The sequence below is a fragment of the Callithrix jacchus genome, chromosome 5 (genome assembly GCF_049354715.1).
Source record: "Callithrix jacchus isolate 240 chromosome 5, calJac240_pri, whole genome shotgun sequence".
NCBI lineage: Eukaryota > Metazoa > Chordata > Mammalia > Primates > Cebidae > Callithrix > Callithrix jacchus.
In genome coordinates this window covers 66,716,609-66,744,225 of record NC_133506.1, presented here as the reverse complement: position 1 = coordinate 66,744,225, position 27,617 = coordinate 66,716,609, and the positions used below count along the sequence as shown (strand labels likewise).

Sequence of the window (27,617 nt, the reverse complement as noted above, 5' to 3'; positions counted from 1 at the left end):
GATCAGGACGTTGCCTATGAACTCCCGAGACCCACCCCCACCCAATGCTGTCCTCGGTTTACCCCACTGCTCCTGCATTCCGGTGTGACAGGTGGCCCTCTCAGTCCCTTCTCTCCCCACCCGCCCCTCCCACCCACCACCTGCAGCCTGCCGGAGCGCGTCAGAGCCTGGACCCGCACCTGAGGCGCCCTCAGCCCCAGGCACTCCCCCCACACGCTGAGACTCGGCCCAGGTATCGCCTCCTCCAGAGTTTCTTCCTGATTCTCTCCGACGCGCGGCGCCTCCTTATCGCACCCAGCAGGAATCGACTGTTTCCTGGTGGGTCCCTCCCAGGAGGCTGCTGCCACCCCCTCCGCGCAGCGAGTCACCGAGCGGGGCTGGGTGACCCCTTCCTGGCCGCCTAGATGAATGAATAAATCTCAGGGCCCCGAGGGTGCACGGGAGGCCGGGGCGAGAGGAGCCGCTGGCGCGGTGGCCAGTCCCCTCCCGCCACTCTCGGGGTGCGCGGGGCCCCAGGGGCGGAGGACGGGAAGGGGCGGGGTTCAGGTCGCTCCTCCGGAACCAGAGGCAGGGCCGGGCTGCGTGCGGGGCCCGAAGGGCGCGCGGTCCTGGGTCCCGCCGCCCCGGCCGTTCTTCCCGGCTTCCCACCTCCACGGGTGCGCTGTCTTCACTCGGCTACGCCGGCGCTTCCGGGTCCCGGGGCCCCACCCGGGTCCACACGGCCGCTGTTCCGCCCCAGCGATCGCGGCGGTGACCTCCGCTTCGCTCCGGGCCTGGCCCCCAAGGCACGCCCGCCGGCGGAGGCCTCACGGGTCCCGCACGCGCAGTCCCCGCGCCCCGAGTACTCACCGGCTCGGCTCTTACGGCGCGGGCGGGGGCCGGACTGGGCGGCGTGGCAGGCTCGGAATCCGCGGCCCGGGCGCGCTCTCCCCGCCCAGGGCCCGCCGGGGGCCGGGCCGTGCGCCCTCCGGCCCCGCCCCGGCCCGGCAGCGTCCGCGAAACCTCGGTGCTAGCAGCCCCCGCCTCGGGCAGCTCCGGGCAGGCCCGTCCGGTCACGGCGAACACGCGCGCCCCAACCCCGCCGCGCTGCTGGGGCCGTGGGGGCGCCTGGCGTTCTCTCCCGGCCCTTTGCCTCTCCAGTCCCTTCCCCGCGGGCCGGGCCAGGGCCGCTGTCCCAGTTTCCACCTCCCACACCGTTCCCCTGGGCGGCCCCGGCTCTGTGGACCAGAGCGGAGCGGGGCATGCACCGAGCCAGTCCCGCGTGCCTGGAGCTTTCCACGCCCGCCTCCTGCGATCTCACAGCAGCCCTCATTTGCCTTTGTGCCCAGCATTCACAGTTGTGCCCACCTAGGTTCAGGGAGCTGGAGAAGAGTCAAGCACAGACCTCCACTTCCAAAAATCGTGGTGCCCGTGGCCCTTCCATCCTGACTCTTCCACTCACCCTGTCTGTTCATTCCGTTCGGCCCCTCCCCACTGCTCACCTCTTGCGGGAGGGCTTTGCTTGAGAGGGGCTGCCAGGCCCCGGGGAGATGCTACCACCCTCCGCCCAGCCCAGAGCACCCCAGCTTACAAGCTTGCAGGGCCTGTGGGGATGAACCACGCGGATGATCTCCCCGGTGGGTATCAGCTCCACTTGCAGCGCCATTCCGCCCTCGGAGACCCGGCGCTGGGCACTGGGGCCTGTGAGTAAATGCTGCCTGCCCCCTTGCTGGCTCCGCCTGCTCCAGGAGCCAGGAATCTGTGTCTAACGCCGGGATGGCCACTTGGTTCTGCTTCAACTGCAGCCCCAGGGGATGTGGCTGGTCCAGCGCCTCAGTACACAGCTGGAGCCGTCCAGGTCTGATTGGAGGCCTCTTGGCCCGGATGGTTGGAGCAGGAAGAGGAGGGGCTGGGATGGAGGAAATTCCTGTTGTCCCAGGTAACCAGAGGAGCCGATGCAGCCACCCATGGGGGACCCTGGGTTCCAGGTCAAAGGGTAAGACGCCTTCCCCCTTTCCCCCATCCCGCAGCAGCTCTCTGGCTGCCCCTCCTCCTGCCCACTCTCCAGTCCCAGCTAGAGAGCAGAGGGACCACTCCCCAAAGCAGGCCTCTCCTCCCCTAAGCCAAGAAGACCCCTCGGTGGGCACTGCCTTTCTTCACATCCCGCAATGGGGCCGCCTCCCACAGCAGGCGAGCCCCACCATGAGTGTGATGGGCGGGGGGGCTGGTCATGCTGGGCAGAGGGGTTGTTCCGCTGTGAGGAAGTCCTGTTTTACCCTCCTCTGTACCTCAGATGCTTGTGAGATTCGTTCTTGGGTTCCTGGCTGTGGGTAACCTCTAGCCCTGGGCATCCCCTGCCTTTCAACAGCACCCACAGGAGCCCCCCACCCCTGATGTTCCTGTTCTTCTATTTTCATTGTTGCTAAATCACAACAGACACTTTCCTGGCCTGAGACTGAGCCCTCATCTCCAACCATTCCTTATAGGAAGTAGGAACGGGAAAGTGGAGAGGGGAAACAGGCCTTTCCAGAGAGGCTGGCACGGGCAGGGCTGGGTCCCTCGGGCCTGTGCTGGCCCTGACAGCCCCAGAGGCAGGGGCCTCCCCCAGCACCCTTCTCTCCCACAGCTTCTCCTGCCCCGGAAAGGCGAGCAAGCCCTCCTTCCTTCCTTCCTTCCTTCCTCCGGGAAGCACATCCATCCCGGGCAGGCTCATCCCCGGTGGCCACACAATGGCCCTTATCGGCCTCAGAGCCAGGCGCAGACCCAACGCACACCAAGTCTCACATATTTCCTGTTTCCACCCAGCAGGTTGGGTGGACCCAGCATGGCCATATCCTGACTGGGCCCAGGGGACGGAGAGCACTCACCTTCCCCCTTTGCCTCTCAACTACTGCTGGGCTCACCCCTCCCACAACAGGAGGGGCCGAAACAGGAGGCAGGGTGTGGGGACTCCAGTTCACAACCCGGGAGGGAAGCAGGCGGGGGTCCCTGGGGTCAAGGCTGGGGTGGCATTGACCGAATGGGGAGGCAGGTATAGTGTGATATGCTTTCCGCAGCTGCTCTTCCGAAGTAACCTTGCGAATAGGTGCATCACCTGTACTTCACAGATGACAGGCCCCTCTGCGGTGGGCTCAGGCCCATGCCTGTGTTTCTGGTCCTGCAGGAAACCGCAGGAGCCTATAACTCTTGAGATCCGCCCCCTGTCTCCAGCTCTGGCTTTCCCGCCTGCCAGATGAAGCGACACGACAGCTGTACGTGCAAGAGGAACAGGTGGGCCAGTGGCGGCTCTGGAGGTCCCCGAGCATATGTGGGTGGCAGGGACAGGTCACTGTGGGGGAAGACTCAGCAAGGGTCTGGGGAGAAGTGGGGCAGAAAGAGACGGTAACAGTCTGGACTGGTTAACCAGGCAGAAGGCTCATGACTGGGGCATGAGCAGCAGTGGGCCAGGAGGGATGAACCAGGAGTTCCTCTACTCCACAGAGGCGGCAAGCCCCACCTGGGCCAGGACTCCAGCACTCCCCATGCTAGAGCCCCATCCTAGCCATATTTTAGCGGCATCTGCAAATCTCAGACACAAGCCTAGCTTGGGTCCATAGGGCCCTGTCCCTGGAGTCCAGCCGTGAGCCCCAAACCCCCAATCATGAGTCACACACAAGTGTAAAAGCCACACTTCTAATTCCCCCTGCACAATGTAACAGTCACAATGTTCTGGCCTGTGGGAAGCCAGGGGACGGTTCTGGATGGTTCTTGCAGCACAGAGCAAGTGCAGTGGGCCTCAGCCTCGGGACACAGGACAGGCACTCGAAGGCTCCCAGAGGCATCTTCTCTGGGAAAAGGGCTGCCGAGAGACCATGGCAAGAAGCAAGTGGTGGAGATGGGAACAAAGCCCCTCAAGAATGCTCTCTGCAGACCCCCAGGGCCAGACCCTCCCACACGTCTTAAGCTGGCTCTCCCTTCTGCCTGCCCCCACTTTGAGGTCTTGGGGGGTCCAGAGGGAGGACTGTCATCAGTGACTCTTGACAAGGGTGAGGCAAATGCACTTGACCTGAGAAGCACCATCTGGGAAAAGTCTGTGGCCACAGCTCCTGACCACTCGTCACCCCTTCCTTCCTCAGATGGTAGGCTGGAGGCATGGGACTCGAACTACCAGCAGAATCGAACCTGAATCCTTCCCAGTTCTCTGTTTGGGCTCTGGAAGTCCCTGGGTGAGCCTCCATGTGGTGGGTAGGGAGGAACACTGCTGGCTGCAGGGCCCTCATCAGCCCGCTTACAGCCATGGCGCAGGAGCTTGGCTGCAGGGGCCCCTCCATCCTGCCCACTGAGTCATACTGCTTTTGCTGAAAGCAGGAATCCCAGACCCTCTGTTCACTCCTCCTGGGGACAAGCTGTGAGACGCCAGGACTCCTGGAATCCAGCACTGCTGTCACCAGTCTATGCAGCCTGTACAAATGTGAGCATCCCCCTCCCAGACAGCCCGAGGCCCAGGATGACACGACAAGAATTCAGACCTGTGCCAAATGGGGCATGTGCCTGGCAGGACTACTTGGGCCAGACTAGCAGAGGGGGTAGGAATCCAGAAATAAGATCAGAACTGTCCCCAGGTCTACACTGTGGACAACTAGCTGGTCTCACTCACATCTCAGCAATAAAAACCTGTATTTAAGTGGCTAATTCTAGAGATCAGTATGGAGAGAGCAAAGGAGCCTGGCCAGAGCTCACTGTGGGAGGAGGAGGTGGGCGACACTTGGCTGTCTCTTCAGGGCAGGCTGGACTCCCAGCCCTCCTGCAGTGGCAAGGCAGAGCTAGCTGCCAGCTCTGGCCTCTGCCTGGGATCCACTCCCATCCTGGCTCAGATCTGTGGCTGTGCTTCACCCAGTGGGTCCTCCCTCAGGGAGAAAAGCGGGATCTGCGAGATAAAGCAGGTGGCAGAAGTGGGAGAGCGGGTCTTCCTCCTGCTTCCAGTCAGCCCATTCCCCCATCGGAGCGGCTCCTCAGGTGCAGGCTGGGTCCCAGGCCTGGGCCTCAGGGAACCAACGATGGGCTCAAGCCCCTCCCCTCCCCTGCCCTCCCCAACATCCCTTACCTGGAAGGGTCTGCTTATCCCCGCTACAGAACGCAGGTTGTTGCTGTAGTAACAGAGGAGAAACTCTTCTTCTGTTGCAGGGATGTTGCTGATGTCAATGTAAACCTGGAGGGAGGATCCACAGGACTGGGGTCAGCCCCAGGCCCTGGGCACCACCCAGCTCTGAGTGACAAGCTATCCAGCTCTGTTCCTCCCATGACACAGGAGTGCTGAGGCCAGCCTGCCTGCAGTGACATACCTGGTTCAGGTTGTTGCTGAAGGAGACCTGGTTGTCCCCAACCCAGATGTAGGACACGTAGTCATGAATGTCACGCAGCCCCACCTGTGGGGGGAGACATGTAGTCATGAATGTCACGCAGCCCCACCTGTGGGGGGAGTCGTTCGATCAGTGGTCAGGGAGAACATGGGACCTAAGGCAAGTCCTGAGGAGGAGATGGTCTCACTGCTGGGCCTGGCTGTTGTACTGGATGCCTCCCCGCAGCCCTTCACTGCCCTTCCATGCAGAAGAACCCCTGGGATGGACAAGGGCAGGTTCCTCAGAGTCTGCCCAGCTCCCAGGAGCCCTCGGGAGGGATGAACCTCACCTTGTACAGTCCGATCCAGTCCCACGGGCTCCTGGGGAAGTCTGAGGTTGAGGAGTAGCTGACCATCAGGTTGTTCTCCAGGGTCCACAGGTCCTCTGGCATCAGAACGATCAGTGGAGCAGACAGCAACGGCTTCAGCTAGACACAGGGGTGGAAGGGCTCAATCTGAAGCAGCATTCCCTCCTCAGAGGCCAAGTGATCCTCCCTGCCTTTCCAACACAGCGGGGAGGGTGGGGCACCCAGAGGGGTGGGCACAGAACTCCAATGGGCTGCTCCAACTGACCTTGGCTGGCCAAACACGAGTCACCGGGGTGGCTGGGCCTGTCAGGGAGTCACAGGGCCCAGCACTGAGGGGTAGGAATTGGGGAGAGCAGAGGCGCAGTTGAGAGGCTTAAGAAGCGGCAGGCAGCTGCTCTCAGGCCACTAGAGTATCTGACCCAAAGCCCCACCTGGGGGATGTTCTGGTGAAAACAGCTGTGAATGAGCAGGAACACAACAAAGAAACTAACTCAGGCTGGGCATGGTGGCTCACACCCATAATCCCAACATTTTGGGAGGCCAAGGTAGGAGGATCACATGAGCCCAGGAGTTCAAGACTAGCCTGGGCAACATGGTGAAACCCTGCATCTATAAGAAATACAAGACTTAGGCATGGTGGCATGCGCCTGTAGTCCCTGCTCCTAGGGAGGCTGAGGTGGAAGGATCAGTCACTTGAGCCCCTGCACTCCAGCCTGGGTGACAGAACAAGACCCTGTTGTGTATATATATAAAGCCAGTAAGCCAGTATGAAAATGTGAAGGCTGAGCGACCAGCCTGAAGGAGGCCAGCACTGCCTTGTTGAGACAGCAAGACACAAGGACGAAGGGATGGAGGGAGCTCCCTTTGCAACTTGATCCAGATAGATTCAGGACAAATAAAAGAAGGCCTACTTCCCACAGTGGGTAATAATCGTAATGGAACTCATTAGCCCCAAGGGAGAATACCCAAAGGAAATGGAAACCCTTTCACAAAGGGTTAGAACACGTTTTTGACAGAGCCATCAACGGCTCCTAAGAAGAGCTGGGATATCTGACCTGGGGGAAAGGCAATCATGGCCTCCACAGGCCTCCCTGGGGAACTGGCTGACATTAGAATGCAAGGATGGAGGGCTGGGGATGGGGCCCAGCACAGCAATTCCTCTGGCAAGTATCAGGCAGCCCTGAAGTTCACCTCCAAGTCGAAAGTGCCTGCAACAGGCTTATGGTCACTGATGGTGTACGTCATGTAGCTGCCATAGCTCCTCTGAGACAGGGAGAAGTCTGGGGCTGGCAGTCCAGTGGTGTGGGGGCCGGCCTGGGGCTGCCGCTTCAACCTCCACAAGATGCGGTCTGTCCATGCGGGCTTTCGTTTCTTCTCACTGCAGGGTTGGGGGGATGAAGAGGAAGAATGGGCGGGCATAAGAGCAGAAATGAGCCCACAGGAGCTTGCTGGAGCCCCTAACTCCGGCATCTACTAGCAGCCACAGAGCCCTGGGCCAGAGCTGGAGGGAGCGTGGCAACAGGCAGGGAGGTGCCCAACGGAACCAAAGGGGTGCTGGCCCTCATCAGGCTTCGCCAGGACCCTCTGTCTAGCTCACATTTTATGGATCACAATCAATTTATATTGTGACTTAGAAACACTACATTTCAAAGCTTTGCTTCTTTCTTGAGCAAAAGCAGCAGTGGATCAAAGCAGCTGAGGTTTGGAATTTTGAAGCTGGACGGACCTGAGCTTGACTCTGGCTGCCCTGCTTACTAGCAGTCTATCTCAGGAAAGGGAAGGAAGCATTTAGGAAATGCTTAGAGATGTAGCTGGGACTACAGGTGCATGACAACCATGTCTGTCTTGAATTGCTGGCCTCAAATGATCTTCCCATCTCATCCTCCTGAAGTCTGGGGATGATAAGGCCTGGGCTACTATGCCTAGGTATAGCATGCTCTCTTTACAGGTGGGGAAACTGAGGCTTAGCTTCAAAGAGAAGCACCTTTCCCAAAGTCACAAGCTACAAAGTGGTGGAGCCAGGATTCAGGGCCAGCCAGCATGACCACAGGGCATGTGCTCCTCCCACCTGATGAACCCCTCTCAGGCCTCAGCTTGAAGAGCAGGAGCTGCCGCACTCCCGCCATGAGATCAAATACATAAAATGCAAAGTGAGCTCCCTGTGCACGCTGGCCATCATGATTTGTTCTCTGTCCACTGAGACCTCCCACCTGCTCTTCACCAGCCAGCTTCCCTGAGGGGTGTGAAAGAGGTCATATAGCCCCTGGAGACAAAAATGCTTTCCTCCTCTAGGTAACTGAAGTTGACCAAAAACTAGTCTCTGACCCAAGCAGCCTTCCCAAGCAACTATTGGAGCAGTTTCTAAGGCCAGCTTGGTCCTGAGGCCCTGCCCTCCTGGAGACTACCAGATGAGTCCTGCCTTGGAGTTGAGGTGCATGTGTGGTAGGGGGAACATGACAGCTGCTATTTCTGGGTTCCCTCCCCTTGGTGGACAATTCCCTTTCTTGAATGAACCCAGAGTAATAAAGCCTGACAGGATCAATCAATCAATCAAGAGACAGGATGTCACACACTATCTTATCCATCATTTAACAGGGCCTTGAATAGCTAGCTAGCTAGCTATCAACAAGCAGGGTCTCGCTCTATTGAATCCTATCTATCTATTAATCGATGGATTGACAGGGTCTTGCTCTGTTGGCCAGGCTGAGTGCAGTGGCACAGTTGTTAACTCACTGTAGCTTCAAATGCCTCAGCTTCAAGCAATCCTCCCACCTCGGCCTCCTGACCAGCTGGGACCACAGGCCTGTGCCAGAGCACTGTTTAAAAACCTTCAAGGAGTCTCCATTGCCTCCAGAATTAAGTCCCCAAATAGGGCTTTCAAGGGACTGAGGAGTCTGATCACACCCACCTTTCATCTCACACCACTTCCCCAGACCTACTCCACCTTAGTGCCTCTCTCAAGCCCCTGGACCTTTGCTCTTGCAGTTTTTGCTGCCTGGAACACCCTCCTTCACCAGGGAGAGGCCTGTCAAAGCCAGCCCGGACCTCGCCTTTCTGCTTCTGAAGTATTACCCGATTTCATTATATTGTAGTTTTCCGCTTCCTACTCAGCACATCACCTGGTGTGTGAACTCTGAAGGCAACGACTTGGCTCTCGGGGTCTCCTGTGTGTCCTCAGCATTACAGCAGATCCTGGCATGCAGATGCTCCATGACCAGACACTTTCTAAAATCCCACGCTCAAGCTCTCCCTCAAAAATGCCCATCTTGGGCCGGGCGCAGTGGCTCACACCTGTAATCCCAGCACTTTGGGAGGCCGAGGCGGGTGGATCACGAGGTCAAGAGATCGAGACCATCCTTGCCATGATGAAACCCTGTCTCTACTAAAAATACAAAAATTAGCCAGGTGTGGCGGCACACGCCTGTAGTCCCAGCTACTCGGGAGGCTGAGGTGGAAGAATCGCTTGAACCCAGGAGGCGGAGGTTGCAGTGAGCTGAGATTGCCCTACTGCACTCTAGCCTGGCAGCAGAGCAAGACTCCGTCTCAAAAAAAAAAAAAAAAAAAAAAAAAAATGCCCATCTCCATGTTTACAGCTCAATATACTCATCATCAATTGGAAACTCTGTCTCCTCCTTTATTTTTTTGAGATGAAGTCTCGCTCTGTTGCCTAGGCTGGAATACAGTGGCGCAATCTTAGCTCACTGCAACCCCCGCCTCCCTAGTTCAAGTGATTCTCCTGCCTCAGCTTCCCAAGTATCTGGGACTACAGGCATGCACCACCATGCCTGGCTAATTTTTGTATTTTTAGTAGAGACGGGGTTTCACCATGCTGGCCAGGCTAGTCTCAAACTCCTGACCCTGTGATCTGCCCGCCTCAGCCTCCCAAAATGCTGAGGATTACAAGCATAAACCACCATGACTGACCTATTCAACTGCTTTTTTTTTTTGCGATGGACTTTTGTATTTGTTGCCCAGGCTGGAGTGTAATGGCACCATCTTGGCTTACCACAATCTCCACCTTCCGGGTTCAAGCGATTCTCCTGCATCAGCCTCCCAAGTAGCTGGGATTACAAGCATGTGCCACCATACCCGGCTAATTTTATTTTTGTATTTTTAGTAGAGAAGGGGTTTCTCCATGTTGGTCAGGCTGGTCTCGAACTCCCAACCTCAGGTGATCCACCTGCCTCGGCCTCCTGAAGTGCTGGGATTACAGGCGTGAGCCACTGCGCCCAGCCTTCAAGTGCTTTTTTTTTTTTTTTTTTTTTTTGAGGCAGAGTCTCACTCTATTACCCAGGCTGGAGTGCAGTGGCGAAAACTCGGCTCACTGCAACCTCTACATCCTGGGTTCAAGTGATTCTCCTGCCTTAGCCTCCGAAGTAGCTGGAATTACAAGCACCTGATAGCATGCCCAGCTATTCTTTGTATCTTTAGTAGAGAGGGGGTTTCACCATGTTGCCCAGGCTGGTCTCAAACTCTTGACCTTGTGAGCCACCCGCCTCAGCCTCCCAAAGTACTGGGATTACAGGTGTGAGCGCCTGGCCTGCTCAACTGCTATCTTACTGTTTTTTTTAGTTTTTGAGACAGTCTCGTTCTGTAGCCAGGTTGGAGTGCAGCGGTGCAATCTTGGCTCACCGCATCCTCTGCCTCAAGTGATAAGTGATCCTGCTGCCTCAGCCTCCCAAGTAGCTGGGACTGCAGGCACGTGCCACCATGCCCAGTTAAGTTTTTGTATTTTTAATAGAGACAAGAGTTTCAACCTGTTGGCCAGGATGGTCTCCATCACCTTATAAACTGCCCACCTCGGCCTTCCAAAGTGCTAGGATTACAGGCATGAGCCACTGTGCCCGGCCTCAACTGCTATTTTAAGTAAACTTTCCCAGTGTACTGTTGTCCCTTTAACAGCAATAGAGTAAGTATTCCAGAAATGGTGGAGAATGGCCACAGTGGTGACCTCAGACTTTAGAACTGGAGGCCATCTGGGGAAGGCTCTGTCCTGTTAATTAAGAGCTGTATGCCCCTGGGCAAATGACTTCATCTCTCTAAGCCTGTTTCTTCAGCTGTTAAGATGGGGTGATAACAGTACTGACTTCAAAGAGCAATGAGGAAATTAAAGAGCGTCAGGGGCCGAGCGCGGTGGCTTATGCCTGTAATCCCAGAACTTTGGGAGGCAGAGGCAGGTGGATCACGAGGTCAAGAGATCGAGACCATCCTGGTCAACATGGTGAAACTCCGTCTCTACTAAAAATACAAAAAAATCAGCTGGGCATGGTGGCGCGTGCCTGTAGTCCCAGCTACTCAGGAGGCTTAGGCAGGAGAATTGCCTGAACCCAGGAGGCAGAGGTTGTGGTGAGCCAAGATTGAGCCATTGCACTCCAGCCTGGGTAACAAGAGTGAAACTCCGTCTCAAAAAAAAAAAAAAAAAAAAAAAAAAAAAAAAAAAGCGTCAGGGAATGGTTGGGAAGTGGTAACTGACCCAACTGGGGTCTGCTTGCTGGCTCCTTGGTTTGTTCCCAACCTTCCACTCTTCTGAGGAGTGCTCTGAGGGCACTGGAATGTGCTGTCCCCATCCCAGAGACTACAGATGCTGCACCCCTGAATCTGCCATGGACACTGGTGCCTAGAATGCTTAAAACCCAGTAATGAACTACATTACTGCCTTCCCTCCAAAGCGCTCTCCCTCCCTAGCTGCCCTGTGATGGGCTGGAGCCCATACCTGCTGCCACTGAAGGATTCTCCCCAGGTCCTGACCACAGTCTCTCTCTCCTTCCTCCTCAGGACCTCTCCACCTGCCCCTGCCCCCATCGCCTTTTCCTTTTCCTTGCCCCGGCCAGGCTGATCACTGGGCACCTATATTGCTCATTTTTTCAACCAAGATTGACTTAGCGATTCCACACGCCCCAAAGTTGGAGATATGAGAAACAGGGCGGACATGGTCCTTGACGAGCTTGTTGAACAAAACCCAAGAAACAATCAAAGTGAGAGTGTACAGATTCACCAAATTCCCTCCACTCCACCTTGTAATTTAGAGACAGGGTCTTGCTGCCACCCAGGCTGGCGTGCAGTGTTGTGATCGTAGCACTCTTCAACTCCTGGGCTCAAAGGACCTTCCTGCCTCAAGCCTCCCGAGCAGCTGGGACGTCAGGGGTACACAGCACGCCTGGCTATTATTTTTAGACAGGGTCTCACTCTGTTGCCTGGGCTGGAGTGCAGTGGTGTGATTACAGCTCACTATAGCCCAACTTCCTGGACTCAAGCGATGCTCCCGAGTCTCCTGAGTAGGTGGGACTGGGACTGTGGGCGTGTCCTACCATGCCCAGCTAACTTTTTTTCTTTGAGATGGAGTTTTGCTCATTACCCAGACTGGAGTGCAATGGCGCGATCTCGGTTCACGGTAACCTCCGCCTCCTGGGTTCAGGCAATTCTCCTGCCTCAGACCCCTGAGTAGCTGGGATTACAGGCACACACTACCATGCCCAGCTGATTTTTTTGTATTTTTAGTAGAGACGGAGTTTCACCATGTTGACCAGGATGGTCTCCATCTCTTGACCTCGTGATCCACCCGCCTCGGCCTCCCAAAATGCTGGGATTACAGGTGTGAGCCATCGTGCCCGGCCCAACTTTTGTATTTTTTATAGAGATGGGATTTTGCCATGTTGCCTAGGCTGATCCTGAACTCCTGGGCTCAAGTGATCGTCCTGTCTCTGCCTCTCAAAGTGCTGGGTTTAGAGGTGTGAGCCACCACACCTGGCCTGTAAAAAAAATATTTGTAGGGGGAAGGGTCTATGTTTCATGGGCTCCCATTTCTAATAAAAGTAGTAACTAAAAATTGGGTAGTTCTGGCCGGACACGGGGACTCACGCCTGTAATCCCAGCACTTTGGGAGGCTGAGGCAGGCAGATCATGAGGTCAGGTTCTAGACCAGCCTGACCAATATGGTGAAACTCCAACTATACTAAAAATACAAAAAGTAGCTGGGTGTGGTGGCACACGCCTGTAGTCCCAGCTACTCAGGAGGTTGAGGCAGGAGAATCACTTAAAGCCAGTAGGCAGAGGTTGCAGTGAGCCAAGATCGCATCACTGCACTGCAGCCTGGGCAACAGCGGGAGACTCCATCTCAAAAAAAAAAAAAAAAAAAAAAAAAAAAAAAAAGTGGCCGGGCAAGATGGCTCACGCCTATAATCCCAGCACTTTGGGAGGCTGAGGCGGGTGAATCACGAGGTCAAGAGATCGAGACCATCCTGGTCAACATGGTGAAACCCCATCTCTACTAAATATACAAAAAATTAGCTGGGCATGGTGGCGTGTGCCTGTAATCCCAGCTACTCAGGAGGCTGAGGCAGGAGAATTGCCTGAACCCAGGAGGCAGAGGTGAGCCGAGATCGCACCATTGCACTGCAGCCTGGGTAACCAGTGAAACTCTGTCTCGGAAAAAAAAAAAGTTTGTCTACGGCTGGGCACAGTGGCTCACGCCTGTAATCCCAGCACTTTGGAAGGCCAAGACAGGTGGATCACCTGAGGCCAGGAGTTCAAGACCAGCCTGGACAACATGGTGAAACCTTGTCTCTACTAAAAATAGAAAAAATTAGCCAGGTATGGTGGCGCAGGTAATTGCAGGTACTTGGGAAGCTGAGGCAGAGAATCGCGTGAACCCGGGATGCAGATGTTGACGTGAGCAAAGATCATGCCATTGCATTCCAGCTTGGTGACAAGCGTGAAACTGTCTCAAAAAAAAAAAAGAGTACGTTTCTCTGGGCTCATAGGGGCAACTGTAACAAAACTCCGGTGTAATCCTGGACTTGAGCAGGATTTCCGCCCTGCCCTATGAGGAGCTGGCTCATTTCTCATTACATCTTGGCTTGGGGACACTGGAATGGCTGGCCCAGCACACTGACACGCAGTCCCTTCATCAAACCGGGACCCGCCAGGCTCTGCGGTCAGGCCCTCCAGGTGCCTCTCGTCAGTGTGCTGATGAAAAAGCCTGCCCTTCTACTTTCTGCCAAGCTCTGCTGCCTCCTTCAAGATACTCTCCTTGACAGGAAATCTGACAGGCTTCTCCAGCTTTACTGTCTACCACCTAAGGAACATTTGCTCCAACCTTCTGCACGGAGTCCTGGAAACCCACTAACTTCCAGGCTTGGTACACATGCCAGGCACTGTGCTACTGCCAGGGATGGCCCTAAATCAGATAATCTCTGCTATCTGGGCAATCACAGGACAGGAAGAAAGGCACAGCATGTCTTCAAAGCAACACTGGAAGCATGGTGTGTGCAAGCAGGAGAGGGGGCAGCGCAGGCAGGAGAGGAACCCTCAGTGAGATGGGGTCAGAGAGCCGTCTTAGGAGAAGTGATGTCTCAACCTGGTTTGCAAGGATAAAGTCAGTTTCATTAGAAAGGACTATCTCTGTTCCCCAGGTGGGCTCAGGCCCTGCTCACTGCAGGAACTCCCAGCTGCTTCTGGACCCTGGCCCCTGCCAGGAATAGTTCAGTTATGATGCCCCCTGGTCCTGCCCAAACCTTTCATTTCCTGGGCTCTGCCAAAGGGAAGAAACATTGAAGGCTCATGAGACTAGAGACACAGGAAGGGAAGGAGACTAAGGCTCAGGAGTCTAGAGACAGGAAGGGAAGGAGAGTGAGGCTCAGTAGTCTAGAGACACAGGAAGGGAGGAGGCTGAAGGCTCAGGAGTCTAGAGACACAGGAAGGGAAGGAGAGTGAGGTTCAAGAGTCTAGAGACACAGAAAGGGAAGGAGAGTGAGGTTCAGGAGTTAGAGACACAGGAAGAGAAGGAGGCTGAAGGCTCAGGAGTCTAGAGACACAGGAAGGGAAGGAGGCTGAAGGCTCAGGAGTCTAGAGACACAGGAAGGGAAGGAGAGTGAGGTTCAGGAGTCAGAGACACATGTGAGTTCCAATCCGCGTTCGATTACAAAGTCCATCACTCCTTACTATTTATTCTTTGGGACTCAGTGGCCTTATTTGTCAATAGTCAATAATAACACTGTCTGCCTCCTAAGAGCATGGTGAGAAATGATAAGGTGGAGCTTCTGCACATACCTGTGTGCCAGTCACAGTGAGCTGTTATTTGGAAATAGGTGCATGCCTCCCCTAGTGGAGCCTGGCTTCCTCACTGTGCCATCTTTTTGCTGTTGCTGGCAAGGCTGGCCATGAATCCTGAGGTATGACGGGCTTGAGGAAAGCACTGTGGGCCACAGAGCCAGAGAATTGGGGCTGAGCCACAGCTTGCCACTCAATGGCTGAGCCACCTGGGGGGATCCTCTCACTTCTCCTAAGCTCTCCACCCTTCCAGACCCTGCCAACTCCAGCCCAGACCCAGCTTTTGCAACAAGCTCTAGTGTCCTGGAGGTCTCTCTGCCATAGGGTTTCGAGAAAGGGACACCTGGCTACAGGGCCTACCAGCAGCTCTCTTCATGCTGGCAAGTTTTTAAAGAGAGGTTTTTTTTTTTTTGAGACAGTTTCCCTCTTGTTACCCAGGCTGGAGTGCAATAGCGTGATCTTGGCTCACCGCAACCTCTGCCTCCTGGGTTCAGGCAATTCTGCCTCAGTCTCCTGAGGGGCTGGGATTACAGGCACGCGCCACCACGCCCAACTAATTTTTGTATTTTTAGTAGAGACGGGGTTTCACCATGTTGACCAGGATGGTCTCGATCTCTTGACCTCATGATCCACCCGCCCCAGCCTCCCAAAGTGCTGGGATTACAGGTGTGAGCTACCACGCCCAGCCCAAATAGAGTTTTTTTTTTTTAAGACAGAGTTGCCCAGGCTGGAGTGCAGTGGGTCAATCTCAGCTCATTGCAGCATTTAACTCCTGGGCTCAAATGGTCCTCCTGCCTCAGCTTTCCTGAGTAGCTGTGACTACAGGCACATCCCAGTACACCAAGCTAATTTTCAAATATTTTGTAGAGATAATGTCTAACTACGTTGCCCAGGCAGGTCTTGAACGCTTGGCTTCAAGGAACACCTCCCCACGCATGGCCCCACCCATCCTTACTGTTCCCACCATAACTCTCATTGCTAATGGATGGCTGCAGAGACTGGCAGTCCCCCCGCAGCCGTGGATCAGGGCCAGCCAGCCTGCCGTGGCCTGCCCTCCTACCTCCTTTCCTGCCCGCCCTGTGGCCCAGGCCGGGTCCTGCTGCCAGTGCCCCTGCCTCTTCTTCTGGAGACTGCCCTCATCGTGACCCCACTGTCTTGCTCCACACAGCTCGATCGGCTCACTCTTGCCCTTTTCCTTGGCAAGTCTGTCTTTGTTGTATCGCTTCCAGAACCAAGCTTGAGTTCTACCTCCTGTCCTGGCCTGGCGGTTGAGATGTTTCTGCACTGGCTAAATACCAAAGGCCTGGGCTGTCCTGCCAGCACCCCGCGCCTCCCTTGCTGAGATGCTCCACTGAAACGAAGACCCTTATGACATGTAAGGCCTCTTCTTTTCTTCAAAGAGATTAGGGTCCTTGCCCCAAACTGGGTCAGGGACATGTTGCCAGAGGTTCTTTCTCAGGTTTTGGTGGTTGCTTGGCCCCTTCTCAGCTGCTTAGAAAGGTTTTTAGTAAAACTATGGCGGGAAGACATGGATCTAAGAGTAACAACAGCAGTTACCTCCCGTGGTTACTGGGTGCCGGGCACCGGGCTAGGCGTACACAAGGCCTCCTTTAATCCTCGCTCATCCACATCTCAAAGATGACAAAATCGAGGCCTAAACACTTTGTCTGAAGTCATAAAGAGCTGTGCTTCCAATTACCAGACTTGCGATCTCTGCATTGACCCTGATGAAATGATTTACGACTGCTTCATCTTCTCACATAGTACCGGACCCACTCACAGGCTGGGGCAGGGGTACTTAACACCAGAAACTGGCTGGGCCAAGCTTTCTGCCCCGCCTGGGGACCAGAAGGTCCTGGAAGTGAGGCCTGGGGTTCCAGAAGGTCCTGGAAAGCGGAGCCTGGGGTTCCAGAAGGTCCTGGGAAGTGGGGGCTGGGGTTTCAGAAGGTCCTGGGAAGTGGGGGCTGGGGTTCCAGAAGCTGAAGTGCAGTCTCTCCTACGTCAGGAGGCAGCTGCTGCACCCTCCCCTCTGGCTCCATCTGTAACCACCCCCCACACCTCTCCGGCCCTTGCTGGCACTGGCTTTCCACCCATGCTCTCTGAGGACATCTGAGATGGCTCCCACAGTCAGTGCCTTGTGAAGTGGGCAGGAGGCGGCACTCTGGAGAGGGGATGACTAGACCTCTTCCTGCCCCCCAACACTTTTATTCCATCCTGCGACAGCTCCCATCTGGTAAGCCGACTTCCTAGAGCTTCTGGCCCCCACTTTCTCCTCACCTGGTGTCGTAGTTGCTGGAGTTCCTATCAAACTTGTAGGTGGGTGGGAAGAGCAGGCGGCCCTCCTGGAACTCCCGGAGCAGTGGGTCATGTTTCTTGGCAATGCTGAGCTGCAGACAAAGTCACAGGCCCCATCTCCCAGCAGTGTCAGGCCCATGGCCCAGCACCACACTCCATTCAAGGAATCAGCACATCCCGTCACAGATGGGCCAAGAGTCAAGCACTGCCGCTCCACTTCCTCACTGCCTGGTGGCTACTCAGCAGCCCACCCCCACCAGAAAGAAGGTGAATCCTTTCAGAAATGTTACCAAGGCCCAGGGGAGGCAGCTGCTGCCATTTCCCCAGTCCTTAGACTGAGGGACCAGAGTTTGAACTCCATCACTAGAGGAGGTCACTAGCAGACATGCGCCAGAGGGGAGCCGGGGTAGCCAGGGTCCTCCAAAGGGGTAATTCACCCTCCAGGAGGGAAACAAGGCTGGAGATGGGAAAGACAACAGGACTACGATGGGCACGTGCTGAGCCAAGGCATGCAAAGCCTGCTGCAAAGCCCTTCTGCTTCCCTATTCTTCTTTTTTAAAGAATTCATTTCATGCCTGCATCTGGCTCCCTATTCTAGAGCACAGCTGGGGCTGTGACCCTGGCTCTTCCATGTGAAGATCAGGCACTGGCAGGCGTGGCTGCCTCACCCCTAGATGCAAGGTCCTGCTAGACACCCTCCCCCAGCAGACCTGGGCGAAGGAGAAGAGTGTCGAGGGTATCTAGCAACACTGCACATCTCACATGGGCCTCCACTGTGCGCTCAGACCACCCCTGGGGACCCTCCCTCACTCGATACCTGATCCTTCTCCCACAGGTCACTGTAGCACCGATTTTTAATGGATTCCCGGACAAAGTGCAACCCAAAGTCCTCGATGCGAAAGTTCATGTCTCCAAACCAGATAATGAGGCTTCAGAAAAAAGGAGGGCAGCCTGAGGATTTGTGATGAGGTCAGAGAAGGGAAACTGCTGGGTGGCTTGGCCTGCTCCACCAGAGGGCTGCTGGGGCAGAGAAAGCCCAAGGGGCAGGGGAGACGCCAGATGCCAGGGCACACATGGGTCCACTGGAACTGTGCTCATGGCTCCCAAACCACCATTCAAACCAAAGACACCCACCAAAGAGCCTGCTCTGGCAAACACAGAGCAAGCTGTGGCCCTTCCTTCCTCAAGTGGTCATGAGGAAAGGCTGAGGAGCCTTCCTGGAGACCTCAGGAACCACAGGGTCCTTGGTCTATTCCAAAGTGTTCAGGGTTTCTAGGCAGGACAGAGGGGCTGGAGGATGAAGACCCCCGGCAGGCAAAGCAAGGGCAAACAACAGACGGGGCATAAGGGAAGGGGCAGGGAGAGGGTGGGAGCCAGACTATTGACTGCTGGGCAGAGGATGCTGGCTTGGGTCAGTGAGGGGTAGAGGGCAGGGTAACAGTGTGCAGATCCAGGCTCACTCATGATCCAGGATGTTGGGAATATCTTGTCCCCCAAAATTCTGCATCTCCAGGATCCGGTCAAAGTGCTCCAGCCGCTGGTAATTGTTGGAAATGTGGGGAGGCAGGTGGCAGTTGATGATGCTGATGTAGTAGCCATACAGCTTCAGGCAGATGTTGACTCCTCCTTTGTTCCCCTGGAAGACAGGGACACAGAAGAGTGGCTGGACATGTCCCTCTTTTCACATCCTGGGCTTGAGGGGAGATAGTCTCACCTCCCGCAGGGTCTCCCAGGGACAGAAACAAAGCTTCCCACGTGATCTCTCCATGCACAGAGCCCAGGTTACCTAGCCTGGGCCTCAGGGGCAGCAAGGTCACTCTCACGCACAAGAACAGATATGCAGGGCACTGGGCGGGACAGAGTACCGAGATTCCTTCCCCCTCCTTTTTCTTTTGCCCAGCTCCACAGTTCCCAGCACTTCCCAGCTTACTACTCGGACAATAGCTCAGTCCTTACCCAGTACCCAAACAGGCCGGTGGGGGTGGATTTAGTAGAGAGAATCTGGAGATAGGGCAAATGCTGATACTTGGCAAAGACCAGTAAGAGGATCCCTTGCATACGCACGTGGGAGACCTGCAGGAGAGAGATGGTGAAGGTTGCTCATTAAACCAAACAGGCCAAGGGCACCCCTTCCAAGCCCTGCGCTAGGGACTCTGGAGAGCCCTCAGCTACAGGCAGCGTCCTGTCCAGGGTCTATGATATCCCAGTTTCAATCGCAGTTTCAAGCCTTTCTATTCTTCTCCTGAGCTGCCAGATGATACACTCTGGAAAACAGGTTTTAGATGCTGCTCCTAGGCCTGGGGATGGTGGGAAGAGAAGGCTGCCAGGGCACCCTGCCTTCAGTAGAGTGCCCCTGCCCCAGGGATGTCTAGGCCCCTCTCAGCAATGCTACCCTGAGATCCTCTGGGCACTCTGAGGCTGCAACCCTGGCTGGCTGGGACCTCAAAGAGGAACGTGAATGTAAGAGGACAGTGGCCAAGGGTACCGGCTTTGAAGTTAGATTTGGGTCCAAATCCTCGTGCTGATTCTTAGTATTTGACATTGAGGAAGTTTCTCAGCGTATTTTCTCATTGATAAAGCAGGAATCTCTCATAGATACTGTGGGGATTATCTGACAGCTATTATTTTTGGTTTAAGCATTCTTTTTTTTGAGATGGAGTCCTGTTCTGTCTCCCAGGGTGGAGCACAATGGCACAATTTTGGCTCACTGCAGTATCTACCTCCGGGGTTCAGGTGATTCTCCTCCTGTCTCAGCCTCCCAAGCTGCTAGGATTACAGGCGCCAGCCACCAGGTCCAGCTAATTTTTGTATTTTTAGTAGAAACAGCGTTTCGCCATGTTGGCCAAGCTGGTCTTAAACTCCTGATCTCAGGTGATCCACCTACCTCAGCCTCCCAAAGTGCTGGGATTACAGGCATGAGCCACCGCGCCCGGCCTGCATTCTTAAAAGAAGTAATATGAGAGGTTTCCAGGGTTCCAGAAATGCTCTTTATTCCCTTCCCCCTGGAAATGTTCTTTATCCACCCTCTGCCCCTATCCCTCCCTTTTTATTTAGAGACAGGATTTCGCTCTGTCTACCAGGCTGGAGTGCAGTGGTGCAATCATGGCTCATTGCAGCCTCAACATCCTGGGCTCAAGCAATCCTCCCACCTCAGCCTCCTGAGTAGCTGGGACCACAGGTATGTACCACCATGCCCTGATATGTTTGTTTTGTATAAAGAGGGTCTTGCCATGTTGCCCAGGGTGGTCTTGAACTCCTAGGCTCAAGCAATCTGCCTGCTTCTGTAATCCCAAAGTAAGTGTTGGGATTATAGGCATGAGCCACCTCGCACTGCCTGCTCCTTATCTAGATATGGCTGATAGTAACATGGGTACATATGTATATATAGAAATCCATCAAGGTGTACGCTGAATTTCTGCACACTTTTCTGTGTACATTACAGCTCAGTGAAAAACAATTAAGAAAATGTTCCCCCAAAACTCCATAACTATAGACCGTGTGAAGCTGGAGGTCCATATAGGCAATACCCAGGTTATGCCGGTGAGTAAGCACACATGTCCACAGGCTGTGCAGAGCAATTAGCTCAAGTGCCTCCTCTCTCATTACTCCTGATGCTACCCCGTAAGGAGGCACCACCCCTGTTTTGCAGAGGAGGGACTAAGACTCAGGGAGGCTAAGGAACTGGTAGAGCTACCGTACTATAGAACAACATCATGGACTAGAAGCCCTACTATCTGCTGCTGCAAAAGGTGGGGTGGGAATGGGCTGCAGCCAGTAACTCCCTTTCAGGTTCAGGTTGTCTACACCCAGCATCCGAGTAGCTGCTTCCGGAGAATGAAGTGTGGAGGCCAAGGAGGAAATCCCCAGGTGGGGAGCGTGTACTGGAGCCTTCCAGGAATTATGAAACTTGATCCTGCAGGCCACCAGCCCTAGCACAGCGGAGGAGTCAAAACAGGGGCACCTCAAACCCAGCACCGGGCAAGGGAGGCATCAGAACTTCCGCATGGGCAGGCATTGCTGCAGATGTATCCTTAAGCCTCGCTCCACCTCAGTCTTCTCTCTCCCACCCCCAAGCAGGATGACAGCAGGAGTGGAAGACGGACTGGATGGTGAGAAGCTGACTCCCAGGGTCAGGACTGAAGTAATGGGACTGATAAAGACTCAGGAAAAGTTTCAGGCTTAATCCCCACCCACAAGGCAGCTTTAGGCCACTGGGTTCCACTACAAAGACACTGGCTCACTTTGTGGAGGAGCAGCAGGGACGTGGGGCAGGGAGGGCACGGTGGGGCAGGACAGAGTTAGACTGGGAGAAGGGGTGGGGCTGTGGGAAAAGCAGCAGAGTTCCAGGGCAGGTTCTAGTTGGAGGAAATGGAGGGGGAGGAGCAGAGGATGGACTAGCAGGAGGTGGCTGGGGGCTACGGAGCCGTCCTAGGGGTCAGCCCTTCTCAGTGGATAAGGCTTAAGCAGAGCTCACCCCTCCACCCACATTCTTGGCTGGGAGAAAAAGGGCACCCGTTTTGGGTGCCAGGCCCTCAGGCTGGCCTCCCAATGTACCACATGGGTAGAAAGGGCTATGTCCCTGCCACAAGCTGAGCTAATTTCTTTGGCTCAATTCCACCCTACCAATCCCTTGCCAGTCAGCCGAGAAGCAAGGAGGCCTGCAGTCATGGGAAGGGACTGGCTGGTGAGAGAAGGGGTTCTGTCTTCTGGAAGGATCTAGCTCCCTGTCTAGAGAAGGAGGCCTCTGGGTTTCAACTGGAGGGGACCAAGGACCCAGGCTGGCATTTTCTGTCCTCAGCAGAAGTTCTAAACCTTGAATTCTTTTTTTTTTTTTTTTTTAAGATGGAGTTTCTCTCTTGTTACCCAGGCTGGAGTGCAATAATGATATCTTGGCTCACCGCAACCTCTGCCTCCTGGGTTCAGGCAATTCTCCTGCCTCAGCCTCCTGAGTAGCTATGATTACAGGCACGCACCACCGTGCCCAGCTAATTTTTTGTATTTTTAGTAGAGATGGGGTTTCACCATGTTGACCAGGATGGTCTCGATCTCTTGACCTCATGATCCACCCACCTCGGCCTCCCAAAGTGCTGGGATTACAGGCGTGAGCCACTGCGCCTGGCCCAACCTTGGATTCTTTACTCCCCATTCTGTCCCCTCCAAAGGACACACAGCTCTTGCCCCAGCACCCTCAGGCAAACAAGGCTGACAGAGTTCATTCTGAAGAACAAGAGGCATCCAGGAAACGGGGAGAGGGAATTCTGGCATTTCTAAGCAGCTGTACACCAGGTGCTATGAAGGGGAGTGTGTTTCCACCCTCAGGTGTGCGGGGCAGAACCCAGGGGAAGACCCAGCAGCCCAGAGCCTTCCTGTGGACTCTCCTGCGGGCTACAGATGCCCCAGAGTATGCCCACCACACCTGACTGACTCCCCTTTCCTAACCTCTGGAGCCCCAGAATTTGAGATGCATGTTTCGTATGACTTGAGAATACTGTATGACATCAGCACGTTAGCCATGTTTAGACCTGTTGGTTTTTTTTTTGTGTGTGTGTGCGACAGAGTCTCATGCTTGTTGCCCAGGCTGGAGGGCAGTGGCGTGATCTCCGCTCACTGCAACCACCGCCTCTTAGGTTCAAGCGATTTTCCTGCCTCAGCCTCTTGAGCAGCTGGGATTACAAGTGCCCATCACCACACCCGGCTAAGTTTTGTATTTATAGTAGAGGCGGGCTTTCATCATGTTGGCCAGGGTTGACTCGAACTCCCGACCTCAGGTCGGATCCACCCGCCTCAGCCTCCCAAAGTGCAGGGATTACAGGCGAGAGCCACTGCGCCTGGCCAAGGCCTGTCAGTCTTGGAGTTCACCAGCACAGCAACAAAGTATTAGCAGTGAAGAACTCGGGTCATGAAGTCTGAAAGACCTGGATCCAAATCCAAGATAGCCCATGTGACTTCTGAGCCATGGCTGTCTGTAAAGTACCTCTATTTCAACAGACTTGATGAGGTTTTAGAGGAACATATATAAAGAGCTACTTATGATGTTTAACACCAAGTAAGCACCTGATAAATGACAGCCATCATTATTACACTCAGAGGCTTCAGGATGGGCATTTGAGGAGAGACTGGTAGCTAGGGCAGGGGCCAGCACTGAGGTGTTGACAAGCCTTGCTGCACCTCCCCTTAGAATCTTCCCAAGCCGAAAAATATCCAGCTGTTAACCTAACCCCTGGAGACTCAGCTTAGCTCTAGCTACTTCAGAAAGGCACAAGGCAGGCAAGAGTCCCAGGGATGCAGATGTAAGCAAGGTTTAGCCCTTTAAACAAATGGGAAACAGAAGGAAAGGCTGAGTAGGAGTAAGAACACATCAGACCAAACAAATGGGGGTCAGTGGAGAGGGGAAAACACAGCTCTCAGTTGTCCATGAACTTCCAGTTACCTTGATGAAGCTCAGAGGGGAAAGCGTATCCATGAGGAAACTGCTCCATGAGTCATTAAAGGCAGCATCGGAAAGGAGGCTTATGATTCCAGAGTTCAATTCCTGCAAACTGATCATGCCAGCTCAGAGGCTTGTCCCCGGCCTCCAGGGTGCTTCCCCTGCCACAGATATTTCATCCTGTCTTCACGGACTTCCGAGCCCTGAGTTGTGATGACCATGAGGTTCCCCTCCCCTGCCTGCTGATCGCCCACCCCTTGTTGTTGCTGACCAAGGACAAGTGACATGGGATGGGCCCAAAGCAGGCTGAAGGCTCCCAGCCCTCAGACTCCAGAGTGCAGGAGGGCAGGCTATAGTGCTTCCTTCCCCACAGGGAAACTTGGGACTGGTCAGGGATGGGTGAAGGAGCCTGCAGATACCTACCCAATGATATATATGTCAAGATTTGCATTCTGGTTGTTCAGCTGAAGCAGGTCACTGAGATCTAGAGGGGGTGCTGCTGAGGCCACATTCCAAGTCACAACGTGGATGCTGTGGAAGGGATGCAGGGGGAAGTCATGCAGGAAGGAAGATAAGATAGGTCACTGGGTGGGCCGGGCGCAGTGGCTCAAGTCTGTCATCCCAGCACTTCAAGAGGCCGAGGTGGGCAGATCACAAGGTCAGGAGTTCAAGACAAACCTAGCCAACATGGTGAAACCCCGTCTCTACTAAAAATACAAAAATTAGTTGGGTATGGTGGCGGGCTCCTGTAATCCCAGCTACTCAGGGGAGATTGAGGCAGGAGAATTGCTTGAAACTGGGAGGCAGAGGTTGCAGTGAGCTGAGATCATGCCACTGCACTCCAGCCTAGGCAACAGAGCGAGACTGTCTCAAAAAAACAAACAAAGATAGTGCACAAATGGGGTCTAGGCCTGCTCAGGTCACCATAATCCCCTGTACTCGTGATGGAAAATGCGGATTTCTGCATTGGTGGATGGAATGGGGATACTGAACGATGGGCTATCCGTCCTCACCTTTGTCCACTGAAGCAGGAAACCGCACCGCAGACTGGCTCCTCCAGGCAAGCGCACAGCCGTAAACAGCTGGCAGCCCTGGTGCTGCTGACATAGCAGAGGTGCCGAAGGGAGCCCAAGACTTCCGGGTCAGGCAAGGGAAGGTCAGGGGGCTGAATGGATTAACTCCATCAGCTCCTCCAGCTACCCACACACAACTTTGATCATCTATGGCTCAGTCAGCAACTTACCACCCTACTTTTCACCCCAAGTGTTCCTAAGACCACCAGGAAGATCCTGGGGACTCAGATTTTACCTTGTGCTAGGCCTCAGCACCACAAGGGCAGATGAATTTAAAACATGAAAGAGATAACAACACCATATTGCCTTCCTCTCTCCTCCCTAGCAAATCCCTGGAGCAAATCAATTTTGCCAAGTACTTCAGTGAGCCTAAGGAAAAGCTTCTTCTTTTTTTTTTTTTTTGAGATGAAGTCTCATTCTGTTGCCCAGGCTGGAGTTCAGTGGCATGATCTGGGCTCACTGCAGCCTCCACCTCCTGGGTTCCAGCGATTCTCCTGCCTCAGCCTCCCAAGGAGCTGGGATTACAGGCATGTGCCACCACACTTGGCTCATTTTGTATTTTTAGTAGAGATGGGGTTTCACCATGTTGGCCAGGCTGGTCTCAAACTCCTGACTTCAGGTGATCTGCCCACCTCAGCCCCCCAAAGTGCTGGGATTACAGGCCTGAGCCATCACGCCTGGCCAAGGAGAAGTTTCTAAGTAACAGGTTTCTCTGCATATGTCTTAAGAGTCTATACTCTATGGCTGTGTAGTATTGCATGAAAAAAGAAAAAAAAGAGTACTCTCTCTTGGGAAGTCTTTACTTGGATAATTTTAACCTCAGCATACAAGTCTTAGGGAGGCAAGAGACTTCCTAGGTGATCGGGGGCCTCAATGACACTGGACCCACTCAGAGGCTCAGAGGAAGGAGAGACCAGAGGAGGCCAACAGATGTCTTTAGTGGAATACTGACAGCAGCCTTACAAGCAGTGTCAGACTGTGCAGAGCACAGAGCAGACAGGAGCTACAGCCCCTGCAGAGACCAGCAACAGCTGGCCTGAGTGCTAGGCGCACAGTAAGGAGGAGGACCTGCAGCAGTTGGAGATTCCAATGCGGGGGAAGTGGGGGAGTGGGTGTGTAATGGGACTGGGAGAAAAGGGCAAATGAGGCCAAAACATCTCTTCTCCAACAGACCCTGCTCTTAGAGGTCGACGTTCTCCAAAGCACTTCAAGAAATTCTTGGCCAGTTTAAAACAATTTCCTGTCCCTCCCTATTAGCATAAACAACACCATACAGAAACCACCTTCCCAGGCACTCGGCCTGAGATTAAGTGCTTCATTTGTCTACGATCTCCCCCTGCTGTCCGACAGAGGCTTAAGGAACAAAGACCTTTTGCTCAGACTTATTTTCCCAGACTTGCTCTAAGTGGATGGAGAGCACAAGTCCAGATTTCTTGTTCCCACTCTCAGATCCGACGATTAGCAGCAAATCCGTGCATCATGACTTAGACTAAGTAGGCGATTAGCGCTGTTCCCCGTGAAAGAGCTGGCAAGAGACCAGGCTAAGTCACTTCACTAAAGGATCTTATCTCAATCTGATTGTGGATTTCCAGGGGTCACCGTGGAATCAGGCAGAACTCATGATGTATGTGCTGATGAAAAGTAGGAACGCCGGGCGTGGTGGCTCACGCCTGTAATCCCAGCACTTTGGGGGGCTAAGGCAGGCGGATCATTTGAGGTCCGGAGTTCGAGACCAGCCCGACCAACGTGGAGAAACCCTATCTCTACCAAAAACACAAAATTAGGCCGGTGTGGTGGTGCGCGCCTGTAATCCAGCTACTAGGGAGGCTGAGGAAGGAGAATCGCTCGAACCCGGGAAGCGGAGGTTGCGGTGAGCCAAAATCGCGCCACTGCATTCCAGCCTGGGCGACAGGGCAAACCTCCATCTCAAAAAAAAAAAAAAGAAAAGTAGGAACGAGATTCCTAACCTAGAGCTGAAGGGTGACGGCCTTGTGTCTCTAACCTCACAAACCCAACACGGCGGTCCTCTCCAGAAAGCAACCGCGACACCCGATCGCGCCCCAGTAGGAACGAGCTTGGCGGCCTCGGCTTAGGGGGCGCGCGAGGCTCGGGCCCAACACAGCCCACCCGGCACAGGCCTGGGAGAATGTGAGGGCGTCCCTGAACCCAAGGCAGTCATGGAAGTCTGCAGCCTTGCCTCCAAGGCTGCGCCCACCAGCAGCCCGCAGTCCGCAGCCTGAGGGGGTCGGCGGCCGCCATCCGCCCCAGCAGGCCATCCCGCTTCCAGCCCCTCCTCACCCCAGCCTCCTGCCTTTCGGCCCGCTCGGCTTCCGAGAGCTCATGGCCGCCGTCGTCCCGCGCGGTGGTCCGGCAGCTCGCGTCTGGCGGCCAGAGCAGCCCCGCGGCCGGCCGGTCTCACGCGCCCCGCTGTCGTTGACTGTTTTTCTTCCGGACTCCGACCGCCCGCCCCGGCTTCAGTCAGAGACGGGCCACGGGCGCACCGCGGGCTCTCGGTGGTGCGGCTCGCGGGAGGAGGCGGGACTCTTCCACAAGCGCGAAGCTGCGAGAGGCTGAGCTAAGGACGGCTTCGGTGACGTCAGGGAGGCGTGTCTGGCCCGTCATCAGCGCACAATGCTACACAGCCGCAGCCGGCCCGGATGCGCGGCCTCCACTGGACCCCGCCCAGCCCACCGCCCACCGCCCGCCGCCCGCCGCCCGCCTCGCGACTCCCAGCGTGCCCCGCGCCAGGGGCCGTCTTCCGGCGGAAGTTGTCGCTCCGCCGCCGCGGCCTCTGACCCGCTCGTGAGGGATCCGAGAGTCCGGTACTTGTGCTGTCTTCGCCCCGGCTCACGGCCGTCCAGAGACCCAGTGGGCAAACGAGGGCCGGGGGTGGGGACACGCAGCCTAACCACCGTCCTGCCTGGAACCCGGCCTCCCCAGCTGCGAGTAATCTCCCACTCCCGTGGCGCCCATGCCGCTCCTGGAGCGTCTCCATTCTCCACCTCCACTTGCAGGCGGCTTTTGCCCTACTAACTGATGGGGTTGCCTATTGCATGTGGGACGTTTGGGGATTCCTAGACTCCTAGAAGTTTAGTCATCAATAAACGAGA

The 27,617-nt window shown here is 55.1% G+C and overlaps 3 protein-coding genes across 14 annotated transcripts in view; 1 reads left to right on the top strand and 2 right to left on the bottom strand.

Moving 5' to 3' along the window:
* MYO1C (myosin IC) overlaps positions 1-1,841 on the bottom strand; it is a 28,568-nt gene extending 26,727 nt beyond the window's left edge. For 2 of the 5 annotated variants that reach the window (XM_035299430.3, XM_054255609.2), the window contains exon 1: positions 1,571-1,841. In XM_035299430.3, coding sequence (XP_035155321.2) covers positions 1,571-1,645 — 75 coding nt within the window. In that variant the 5' untranslated portion in view covers positions 1,646-1,841. Of the gene's footprint in view, positions 1-179; positions 515-648; positions 933-1,570 lie in introns of those variants that run through there. The other 3 variants (XM_035299432.3, XM_035299433.3, XM_078372493.1) reach the window with 3 other exon arrangements.
* On the top strand, positions 409-4,650 carry LOC128932078 (uncharacterized). Of its 2 annotated transcripts, none has more exons than XM_054255621.2 (3): positions 409-3,230; positions 4,095-4,184; positions 4,327-4,650. In XM_054255621.2, the coding sequence occupies exon 1, from the start codon at positions 409-411 to the stop codon at positions 1,426-1,428; it is 1,020 nt and encodes a 339-aa protein (XP_054111596.1). In that variant the 3' UTR covers positions 1,429-3,230; positions 4,095-4,184; positions 4,327-4,650. The 2 variants fall into 2 exon arrangements, with proteins under 2 accessions (XP_054111596.1, XP_054111595.1); XM_054255620.2 differs by having other exon boundaries at positions 409-3,249.
* Positions 3,638-27,057, bottom strand: INPP5K (inositol polyphosphate-5-phosphatase K). Of its 7 annotated transcripts, none has more exons than XR_013535436.1 (13): positions 26,806-27,057; positions 23,858-23,965; positions 23,438-23,546; positions 18,964-19,080; positions 18,468-18,643; positions 17,825-17,936; positions 16,990-17,099; positions 6,856-7,042; positions 5,647-5,784; positions 5,301-5,427; positions 5,063-5,167; positions 4,699-4,885; positions 3,638-3,817 (listed from the first exon to the last, which is right to left on the bottom strand). XR_013535436.1 is itself a non-coding variant. In XM_002747821.5 (12 exons), the coding sequence occupies exons 1-12, from the start codon at positions 26,847-26,849 to the stop codon at positions 4,829-4,831; spliced, it is 1,347 nt and encodes a 448-aa protein (XP_002747867.1). In that variant the 5' UTR covers positions 26,850-27,057; the 3' UTR covers positions 3,638-4,828. The 7 variants fall into 7 exon arrangements, 3 of the variants coding, with proteins under 3 accessions (XP_002747867.1, XP_008994632.1, XP_078228620.1); XR_013535435.1 differs by having other exon boundaries at positions 5,301-5,384; XR_619968.5 differs by having other exon boundaries at positions 3,638-4,885.
* Positions 27,058-27,617: the final 560 nt, after the last annotated feature.